Source organism: Balaenoptera musculus, chromosome 17 (genome assembly GCF_009873245.2).
Source record: "Balaenoptera musculus isolate JJ_BM4_2016_0621 chromosome 17, mBalMus1.pri.v3, whole genome shotgun sequence".
In the NCBI taxonomy this organism is placed as follows: domain Eukaryota; kingdom Metazoa; phylum Chordata; class Mammalia; order Artiodactyla; family Balaenopteridae; genus Balaenoptera; species Balaenoptera musculus.
Genome location: NC_045801.1, coordinates 25,159,555 through 25,172,056, shown reverse-complemented (window position 1 = coordinate 25,172,056; position 12,502 = coordinate 25,159,555). Strand labels below are relative to the sequence as shown.

Genomic DNA, 12,502 nt, shown 5'->3' with positions numbered 1-12,502 from the left:
TTTGTTTCTGACCCAAGAGTCTTGTGTCTTCTATCACCATCCAAGAAACTGTGGCAGAGAAATCGTTAATTCCAAGTCAAGTAAAATCTCAAACTCTTCATGGTTCTTGACATTTACTGAGTAACCTTGAACAATTTTTTTTAAATTTTTGAGCTTCAGTTTCATACTGTGAAATTTAAAAGTGAGTATGCTTATAAATTTCCTAATATACTATAAATACTTAAGCAAATGGTAGCTAATTAGCAGTCATAGAAGTAGATGCAAGGGGGTGCCATCAGCATCATGGTGGAACGAGTGATGCTCTCTTTGTCTCTCCTCTTCAAACTACAACCAGTAAAAATCCATAACTCAACAAATATGACTTGGTCCAGCACACCAGGGTGCTGGAGAGTTCCACACATCTGTACATGTAAAGGTGGGTGGACTGGAATACATAGAGAAGGCAGAATCAGAAGAAAAGCAGAGACAGTGCCTGAGATCCTGAACCCCCCGACCACGGCAGCTGAGCGCACAGTCCCAGAGAACCTGGTAGCAGCAGGGAAGGAGGCATACATAACTCCAGCCTCCCAGCCACAGTGGGAGTTCCCATGCTCACAGGGAACCAGGCAGCAGTGGCAGTTGAGCCTGCAACTGGTCTCTCCAGCCATGAAGGTGCCTACCACTACAGCCCTGCCCATCCACAGCAGTAGCACATGCAAACCTAATAACCCCAGATGCAGCAGAGGCAACCGAGACTCCAGCTCACTCCCTACTCTCCCACTCCCTCCACTGTAGCAGAGCCTGAGACTCAGGAGATCCTGGGCACAGAGTAGGTTCTTGCCATCCCAGTGCCGCAGGTAATGATGCCAGCTACAACAGCATCATTAGCAGCAGCGAGGCACAAGCAGCTACAATGAAGGCACAAGGCAATACCTCTAGCAAAGGAGGTAGAGGGTGGAAAGTGCTGATTCTCAAATATAACTACAGGCAGCTCAAGTAAGAGAAACCAAAAACAGTGCTATAGCACAAGCTACTGAAAAACAAAAGAAAGACCTCTGATTACTAATCTGTTAAATCATTAGAATCAAGGAAAAAAAGAACATTCATCTAAAGAAGAAAAGTGTCCACTACTTCAAATGTGCCAGCATAAGAACAGCTCATCAAGCCCCATGAAAAACCATGGTAACACAGCATCACAAAAAAGACAATTCTCCAGAAACCAAACTTAAAGTCACACTGATGGAGAATTATCCAGAACCCAACAGCACATTAAAAGGATCATACACCATGATCAAGTGGGATTTAACCCAGGGATGCAAGGATTTTTCAATATCCACAAATCAATCAGTTGGATATACCACATTAACAAACTGAAGAATAAAAACCATATGATTATCTCAATAGATGCAGAAAAAGCTTTTGATAAAATTCAACATCCATTTATGATAAGAACTATCCAGAAACTGAGCATACAGGGAAAAAACCTCAACATAATAAAGACCATATATGACAAACACACAGCTAACATCATACTCAATGGTGAAAAGCTGAACACATTCCTGCTAAGTTCAGGAACGAGACAAGAATGCCCACTCTTGCCACTTTTATTCCACATAGTTTTGGAAGTCCTAGCCACAGCAATCACAGAAGAAAAGAAAGAAAAGGAATCCAAATTGGAAAGGAAGCTGTAAAACTGTCACTGTTTGCAAATAACATAATACTATATGTAGAAAATCCTAAAGATGCTACCAGAAAACTACTAGAGCTCATCAATGAATTCAGTAAAGTTGCAGGATACAAAATTAATATACAGAAATCTGTTGCATTTCTATACACTAACAACAAAATACCAGAAAGAGAAATTAAGAAAAGAATCCCATTTACCACCACATCAAGAAGAATAAAATACCTACAAATAAACCTACATAAGGAGGCAAAAGACCTGTACTCCAAAAACTATAAGATGCTGATGAAAGAAACTGAAGACCACAAAAGCAGATGGAAAGATATATCATGTTCTTGGATTATAAGAATCAATATAGTTAAAATGATCATATTACCCAAGGCAATCTACAGATTCAATGCAATACCTATCAAATTACCAATGGCATGTTTCACAGAACTGGAACAAAAATTTTTTAAATCTGTATGGAAACACAAACGACCCCAAATAGCCAAAACAATCGTGAGAAAGAAGAATGGAGCTGTAGGAATCATGCTCCCTGACTTCAGACTATACTGCAAAGCCACAGTTATCAAAACAGTATGGTACATACACAAAAACAGACACATAGATCAATAGAAAGTGATAGAAAGTCCAGAAATATGCCCACACATTTATGGTCAATTTACAACAAAGGAGGCAAGAATATACAATGGAGAAAAGACACTCTTCAATAAGTGGTGCTGGGAAAACTGGACAGCTACATGTAAATGAATGAAATTAGAACATTCTCTAACACCACATACAGAAATAAACTCAAAATTGATTAAAGACCTAAATGTAAGACTGGATACTATAAAACTCCTAGAGAAAAACATAGGCAAAACACTCTTTGACATAAAACACAGCAATATTTTATTGCATCTGTCCCCAAGGATAATGGAAACAAAAGCAAAAATAAATAGATCTAGTTAAACTTAAAAGTCTTTATACAGCAAAGGAAACTATAAACAAAATAAAAAGACAACCTATGGACTGGGAGAGAATATTTGCAAACAATGAAAACAACAAGGGGTTAATTTCTAAAATATACAAACAGCTTATACAACTCAATATCAAAAAAACAAACAACCCAGTCAAAAAATGCACAGAAGACCTAAACAGATATTTCTCCAAAGAAGACATACAGATGACCAATAGGCACATGAAAAGGTGCTCTACTTCACTAATTATTAGAGAAATGTATATCAAAACTACAATGAGGTACCACCTCGCACCGGTCAAAATGGCCATCATCAAAAAGTCAACAAATAATAAATGCTGGAGAGGATGTGGAGAAAAGGGTATCCTCCCACACTGTTGGTGGGAATGTAAATTGGTGCAGCCACTGTGGAGAACAGTATGGAGGTTCCATAAAAAACTGAAAATAGAGCTATCATATGACCCACCAATCCCACTCCTGGGCATATATCCAGAAAAGATTAAAACTCTAATTTGAAAAGATATATGCACCCCAATGTTCACAGCAGCACTATTTACAAGAACCAAGACATGGAAGCAACCTTAATGTCCATCAACAGATGAATGGATAAAGCAGACATAGCACACGTATATACATATATGTACACCTATACATATATACATACACACACACATATACATATAAAATATTCCATTACATGTATAATGGAATGTTACTCAGCCATAAAAAAGAATGAAGTAATGCCATTTCCAGAAACATGGATGGACCTAGAAATTATCATACTAAGTGAAGTAAGTCAGACAGAGAAAGACAAATATCATACGATATAACTTATATGTGGAATTTTTTAAAAATGATACAAATGAACTTATTTACAAAACAGAACTAGACTCAGAGACAGAATACAAACTTATGATTACCAAAGGGGAAGGGGGGAGGGATAAATTTGGAAATTGTGATTAACAGATATATAAAATAGATAAACACCAAGGACCTACTGTATAACACAGGGAACTACATTCACTATCTTGCAATAACATATAATGGAAAAGAATATGAAAAAGAATAGACAGATATAACTGAATCACTTTGCTGTACACCTGAAACACTGTAAATCAACTATACTTCAATAAAAGAAGACTATTTTATTTATGAGATGTTTTATATAAACCTCATGGTAATCATAATACATAAATCTAGAGCAGAGACACAATAAGAAAAAAGAAACTGAGAAATATATCATAGAAAATCACCGAAATAAAATGGCAGACAGAAACAATAGAAAAAAAAGAAACAACAGAGATATAGAGCAACCGGAAAACAAAATGGAAGTACGAATGTAAATGGACTGAATTCACCAATTGAAACACAGAGTGGATAGACAGAATACAACACAACACCCAACTATATGCTCTCCAGGAGACTCAGCTCAGCTCTAAAGACAAGCACAGACTCAAAGGAAGGGATGGAAGATGACACTCTAAGCAAATGGCAGCCAAACAAAAGTGGATGTAGCCATATTCATATGAGACAAAAGAGAATTCAAACGAAAAAATGATAAGGAGACAGATATGGAAATACTATAATGATAAAAGGTACAATTCATCAAGAAGACACAACAGTTATTAATACATATGCCCCTAGCACAGGAGCACCAACATATATAAAACAATTATTAACGGAACTAAGTGAGAAACTGAGAGCAACACAATAATAGTAGGGGATTTTAACATCCCACTTACATCAGTGAATGATGATCCAGAGAGAAAGCCAACAAGGGAACAGTGGCCTTAAATGAAACACTAGATAAAATGGACTTAATAAATTTACAGAACATTACATCCAAATGCGGAACACACAGCCTTCTCAAGTGCACATGGAACATCTCAAGGATAGAGCATTTCTTAGGACACACACAAAAAAGTCTCAATAATTTAAGAAAACTGAAATCATATCAAACATCTTTTCTGATCACAATAGTATGAAACTAGATATCAATTACAAGAAGAAAGCTAGAAAAATCACAAATATGTGAAACATAAACAACATGCTACTGAACAACTACTGGATCAATGATGAAATCAAAGGAAGATAAAAAATACACCTGAAGACAAATGAAAATGAAAATACAACATACCAAAACTTATCAGATGCAGCAAACGTGGTACCAAGAGGGCAGTTTATAGCCAAACAGCCCTACCTCAAGAAATAAGAAAAATATCAAATATACACTCTAACCTAAAAGAACTAGGAAAAAGAAAAAAAAAAAAGAACAAAGCCCAAACTGAGTAGAAGAAGGGAAATCATATAGATCAGAGTAGAAATAAACGAAAAGAGACTAAATAGACAATAGAAAAGATCAATGAAATTAAGAGCTGGTTCTTTGAAAAGATAAACCTTTAGCTAGAATCACTAAGGAAAAAAAAAAGAAGAAAGAAGGCGCAGATAAAATCTGAAAAGAAAGGGAAGAAGTAACAAAAGATATCACAGAAGTACAAAGGATTATAAGAGAATACTATGAACAGCTATACACCAACAAATTGGACAACCAAGAAGAAATGGATACATTCTTAGAATCATACAATGTTCCAAGACTAAATCATAAAGAAATAAAAAATCTGAATAGACAGAAAACTGATAAGGTAATTAAAACAGTAATCAAAAACCTCACAAAAAACAAAATTCCAGATCCAAAACAGCTTTTCAGGTGAATTCTACCAAATATTCCAAGAATATTTAACACCCATTCTTCTCAAAATTTTCCAAAAAATTGAAAAGGAGGAAGGCTTCCTATTTTATGAGGTCAACATTACCCTGATACTAAAACCAGACAAGTACACACAAAGAAAGAAAATTACAGGCCAACATCTCTGATGAACATATATGCAAAAATTATGTTACTATTAATGTTACTATCTATGTTACTATTAAAATTATGTTACAACAAATATTACAAAACTGAATAACAACAATGCATTTAAGAGAGCATACATCATGATCAAGTGGGATTTATTCTTAGAATTAAAGGATGGTTCAACATCTGCAGATCAAGCAATGTGATATATATATATACACACACACACGTATCTGTGTGTGTATATATACATACACACACACATATATCACGTTAACAAAATGAAAAATAAATATATGTTCCACTCAATAGATACAGAAAAAGCATCTGACAAGATTCAACACACATTTATGACAAAAAACTCTCAATAAAATAGGTATAGAAAAGATGTAATAAAGGCCTAGAAGACACAAAGAAATGGAAAGATATTCCACACTCAGCTCATGGATTAACACTGTTAAAATGTTAGAAGAATTAACATTGTTAAAGCATCCATACTATCTAGAGCAATCTACAGATTCAATGAAATCCCTATCAAAATTCCAGCAACATTTTTCACAGAAATTGAACAAAAAGCCCTAAAAATTATATGGAACCACAAAAGACACCGAGTGGCTGAAGCAATTCCAAGGAAAAAGGACAAAACTGGAGATATCACACTGATTTCAAATTACATTACAAAGCTATAATAATCAAAACAGCATGATATTGGCAGAAAAACATACATAGAGCTCAAATGGAGTAGAATTGAGAGCCCAGAAATAAAACTACATATATATGGAAAATTAATTTATGACAAAGGAGCAAAGAACACACAATTGACAAAGGATAGTCTCTGTGGTGAAAGGCACTGTGAAAACTGGACAGCCACATGCAAAAGAATGAAATTAGACCACTATTTTATGCCATACACAAAAATCAGCTCAAAATGGATTAAAGACTTGAATATAAGACCCAAAACCATAAAACGCCTAGAAGAAAGCATAGACAGTACACTGTTTGTCATCGATCTTAGCAATATCTTTCTGGATATGTCTCCTAAGGAAAAGGAAACAAAAGCAAAAATAAACAAATGGGTCTACATCAAACTAAAAAGCTTCTGAATGGCAAAGCAAAGGACCAACAAAATGAAAACACAACCTACTGAATGGGAGAAGATATTTGCAAATCCTATAATAAATAAGGGGTTAATAACCAAAATAGAAAAAGAACTCATAAAACTCAACAACAACAACAAAATCTGATCAAAAAATGGGCAGATGACTTGAAATCATGATTTCTCCAGAGAATTTCTGTGAGCAAGATTCATGCACGAATTCAGCTAATGTTGAACATGTTCTGTCTTCCAGGCTATGTACTTTGTACCTTTGTCTACATTAGTATATTACTATATTTTCCCCATAATACAAGTGATCCTTATTAGTATCGATAATAAATTATACAGCATTCTTAATTTCATGAATTCCCATGCTAAGCTCTCTACCAGAAATCTTTAAAAGATTCATAGATTCAGTCAATATTTCAAAATGAAAACAAAATCATGACTTTGACAGCCTAACTAAATTTCTAAGCATCATAAACTCCATGTTTTTCCAGTACAAACATCAAGACACATATATACACAATGTATGTATAAATATGTATAGAAATATAGAAATATAATCCACCGTCTCATTTCGCAAGTAATGTTGTCCTAAGTATTTTTCTTAATCTTTCATGTACTGTACATGCTTTTCTCTAAGCTTCAGATTTTATAAAAGAAACAAGCACCAAATATGTTTTGCAAATATACTGTCTGATTATCACTCTTATTTTTAAAATATTTTCATTATGTCAAACGAATATTCAGTCAACATAAATATAAACATTATTTTTTTCTTTACCTCTACAGATGGGAACAGGAAAATCCCATGAGGCTGTATTAACTGAATTGGCTATACAGGTGAGTTGAGGGTGGCCGTCAAGGATATATCCAGTTACACAGCTGTAGCGGATCTTGTCCCCAACATCGAACCTTGTACCATATAGCACACCTTTGGGTGGAACTCCTGGGTTTCCACAAGAGCTACTCTGCAATTCTATAGAAGGGAGGGAAAAGGAGAGTTTACAGTTATTTTAATATATATTTTAACATTTTAGATTTATAAAATTATATGTAGATACAGGTGTCTTTTTTTTTTCCTTTTAAGAAGATTTACAGAAAAATGGAAATGTCTGCTATTTCAATTACATAAACAGAGAAGTATGGGAAAGGAATGAAATTTTACTGAATAGGTATTAGGTGTCATTCTTCATGCCAGCAAAATTTAGATATTTTATATTGTTTAAGTTTGTGGCAATTTTTAAAATTAGTATTACTCATATTTTATAGATAAAAAGATCAATACCATTTATTTGGCTTCTTCAAAGTTACATTCTACTAACATAGTAATATGCAAATCAAGTTTCATCAGTATGCTCTCCATTACTCTGATGCTTCTACTTAACCCTAAACCATGAACATTTATCTGAAAAAAAATATACATTCTGGGTGGAAACTTTTTTTCACTTAAATAAGAAAAATATAGTGCAGCAACAAATGGACATATTTTTGAAGTTGGAGAGATTGGAATAGAATTCCAGCTCTAATATGTGTTTAACCTGGAGAATACAATGAGAATTATCATCATAAGTACATACACTTGTGAAGTTTTAATTAGATCAATATGCAAAATATCTGGAAATAGTCTGATATTCACCTACTGCCCTGTTATTTTATTAGTTGATGCTTAAAAGTATACAAGTATACAAATATAAGAGATTTTTTAAATAATATTCATCTCAGAGAAAAATACATTTTCACTTTAAGTAAAAAAAATTGAAAAAATATAAAGAAATAGCAGAAGTTGGGAAGCATTATTTTTTCTTATAGTATATTCTAAATTTTCTATTATATTACCTTTACATTATATTACTTTTATACTACAAATAATAATCAATAGAAATACAAACAGTAAGGAATGAATGGACTAAAAGGTATTCCAGTTTGAGTAAAGTCTATGGCTTACTTAATAGTATTATACAAATGTTAATTTCCTAGTTTTGATAACTGTGCTATGGTTACATAAGCAGTTAATATTAAGGAAAGCTGAATAAGAGTACATATATGGGAACTCTGTACTATTTTCACAATTTACCTTAAAGTCTGAAATTACTGCAAAATAAAAAGCTAAAAAAGATGTCGCAATGCAAAAAAAAAGTATGTTTCCAATTAGCCTTGATATTCATCCTATTTGTTCAGTTAGTATTCCATGCAATATCATTTATATTAAATCAAATAATTATAAACCACTAATATTGAAAATATCAATAACAATAGTAAGTAAAAATACAATACCAAAATAAAACACACTTCATAAAATGTAGATGTAACTGTACAAAAGCAATCATAATTTATTGATAATTTGTACAGTAAACAAAGCTGAAATTTTATATTTTTACACATAATATGCTTATAGTACTTTTGAGTGTTTCTTAAGTGAATTTTTTTTTTCTGTTTAATTTTTCAAGAGTATTGAAAAGAAAAAAATCAGTGATGAATTTCCAATGAGGTCAATCAGCGAGAAGTGGATTGAGGATTCACAGAACTTGCCCTATATACATTAGAAATGAAGTATATACTTTTAGTTTAAAGCAATTATTTTAGGTTCTCAATCCTAGAAAAGAACTTGACTAGTATTAATTAAATATCAATGGTTTCTATAAATAACAGGCAATTTCCTTAAGCTTCCTCACCATTTAATTATATATTATAAACTGATATCTGTAAAATATTTTAAAATATCTGTAACCAAGATTAATGATTTCTAATATCTCACTTTACTATTTCTCAAAGGTATATTTTATAGGTTCATTTTCAGTAAAATTTAAAACATATTTATTGTCTATAAATTTTCAGCCATTCTTTACAAAATACTTTTGAAGTGAAGAGTTTACTTTGAGAGTTAATTTTTTAGAAAATTCAATTGATTAATAGATGAGATGTTTGCTGTAAGAGATGGTGAGGTTAATAAGTTTTGATGAAATGAGTAAGAATTCAATCCCTTGAAGATAGTAATAAAAAAGGAAATACTTTTAATGAAACTACCACTTGTGTCCTTAGATTCAATCCACTCCTTTCCCTCTCACCCCTAAGAAATAATTAAGGTCAGGACTTCAATTATCACGAAGTTATACATCTAGGGGAAAAAGCAGTTTCCAAATTATTTTACAAGAAGCGGTTAGGTGTAGGAATGAAAGGAAGAAAGAAAGCTCTAAATAGTTTCTATACTCAAATTTAACTTTTATTTAAATGAACAAACATGCATTACCCAGAAAAAAGTACCTAAAGCAAAAGGAAAACATGAAGTGAATCAGTGAATTAATAATAACACTGGTTGGAATTTTAATAGATTACCTAATCGAGCCCTTGCCTTGTGGCTGAATTATTTCTAAACCAGAAGACAGATAAGAATTTAGCCTGTTTCGAAATGAAACTCAAAGAAGATAATTCCAAAATATATCTGGTTCTCACCTTCAGAAATTCCTGCTTTCATTTGCCCTTGTTCTTTAACCTTCAAAAACAACAACCTACCCATCATCCTCTGTACATTGAGTAACCCATGGAGACAATTATTAGGATGCTTCACATTCAGGTTTAATATATCCCAATTCTATAGTCATTGATCATGGATTCTATTTTTTGTGCCCTCCCAACCCTTTAATTTGGGACTTCTCTCTAAGCTGTTTATGTCCATTTTAAAACGCAGAGCCAAGAAAGATGTGTTATTAACTGGAAGAATTATAAAACCCACCATTAAAAAAACCTGCTATATTCTGATTGAACATTCACTTTTTAGTCTTGATTTTTTTAAATAAATAGTGCTGCACATTTGAACTTTTAAATAAAATTAGCTTTTTCATTACTATAAGAATTTTAGAACTAGCTTAAGATAGATTAATTTTTAAACACTGTTTCTACCAGCTATCAAGAGTTTGAATTTCGGAAAAAAATGAAGATATACATGGTAGGTCACTTTCAGTAAAACAGATTACAAACTAATCATTAATATACACGGTATTTACAAAGTAATGATATTGTTTATTATGAAATCATTCTTAAAGAAAATAGAGATTTAAGCATAAAATGAAGAATTTTCATGTAATTCATTAAATGTACATGCAAGATAACCACATTGTGCTTGTCACTTCAATGTGTTTCTGAAGATGATTACATCTAAAAGCAGAGTTGCTGAACAGACTACAGCTATCTTTCTTCACCAACAGATGACACTAATATATCAATCAAAAGGTTTAGGTGATTAAAATAAAACTACAGAACCTGATAAATCTCATTTGATATTCCATAATGCAAAGTTTAAAATGGGACTGGAGTGTGTTGGTAGGGTACTATCAAGTTATATTCATCATACTGTTGGTTGAGCATTGATCAAAATTTTTAATGCAAAGATTACTAAATAAAAGAAATTCCTTACGTACTGAAGGTTTATTTGAATTTACTCTTGGAATTATGCCACGAGATCATGTTTGTAAGACAAAACTGAAATACTTAGGGTGGGCAGTTTAGTGAACTGAAAAGAAAACTGGAAAACATGTCTGAAGACTTTACACTCAAAATACGTCTCTAAAAATGTCAGAGACCCTTTATTTAATTTTACTGCTCTATCCACAATAAATTATTGTGCATTTGTTGGAAAGATGTGTATTCTATTTATCTTCTCTTCTCACAGATATTGAAATTATCAGCAAATAACATGAAAGAATTTGGTAACATAAACTAAAATGTAAAGGATTGTTGATACAGCAAAAAATTACTTGGGAGAGATCCAAGATAAACAAAAATCCAACTGAGTTATAGAGGTTAGAGTTTAGTGACATTCATCTATATTAGTTAAAAGGAAACATAACAATAAATTACTTGGTAAATGACACAATTAATTTATTCATCAGAGGCTCTTGAGGATTACCATTAACATTGCTCTGTGATGTGTAACAGGTAAAGCAACACCACCTTCTTTGCTTTCTAAAAATTTACAGTATGAGAATGCTAATAGCCTTAATTGCTGAAATCAGCTCTGAGCCACACTCTGTTTTAAGCATTCATTTTCCCACCTTACATCTCACAAAATACCCAACACCATATATGATTTCCCTCACTGTACAGAAAGGGAAACTGGGAATCAGCTTAAGAAACTTTCCCATGGCCACCCAACTAATGAATTGTAGACTTGTGGTTCAAGCCTGTGTCCCTAACTTAAAAGTGTTAGATCATTTCAAAATTGCATGCTGTCGGGCTTCCCTGGTGGCGCAGTGGTTGAGAATCTGCCTGCCAATGCAGGGGACATGGGTTCGAGCCCTGGTCTGGGAGGATCCCACATGCCGCGGAGCAGCTGGGTCCGTGAGCCACAATTACTGAGCTTGCGCATCTGGAGCCTGTGCCCCGCAACAAGAGAGGCCGCGATAGTGAGAGGCCCGCGCACCACAATGAAGAGTGGCCCCCGCTTGCCACAACTAGAGAAAGCCCTCGCACAGAAACGAAGACCCAACACAGCCATAAATAAATAAATAAATAAATAAATACATAAATAAATTGCATGCTGTTACCCGTGAAAAGTAGATATTCATTGCACAAATGTTTATTAACAGCTATCATGGGCAATATTTTGGGGATATAGTTTTGCAAATGACAGACATGGCCCTTCCTTCATAGAGTTCATAACTTGATGTTAACCAAGGAAAAAAATGACTACAGAATATTAATTATAATGTAGTAATTGGGATAAAGGAAAGATATAGGCTAAAATGAAAGTATATAATTGAGAAAACTTAATTAGTCTACATTAAAAGGAGGTCTGGAAAGAATTTCCTGATGATGTAAGGTTTAAAAATAGGATAAAGAGTTAGCTAGAAGGAAAAAAAAAAAGAATTATCAAGGATATTCACAATTTTAAAATATAAGACTCAGAGTACTATAATAGTTATTAGA

The 12,502-nt window shown here is 33.1% G+C and overlaps 1 protein-coding gene across 3 annotated transcripts in view; it reads right to left on the bottom strand.

Moving 5' to 3' along the window:
* CSMD3 (CUB and Sushi multiple domains 3) overlaps positions 1 to 12,502 on the bottom strand; it is a 1,196,954-nt gene that overhangs the window by 919,500 nt on the left and 264,952 nt on the right. For all 3 annotated transcript variants that reach the window (XM_036830958.1, XM_036830959.1, XM_036830960.1), the window contains exon 4: positions 7,362 to 7,556. In XM_036830958.1, coding sequence (XP_036686853.1) covers positions 7,362 to 7,556 — 195 coding nt within the window. The remainder of the gene's footprint in view (positions 1 to 7,361; positions 7,557 to 12,502) is intronic.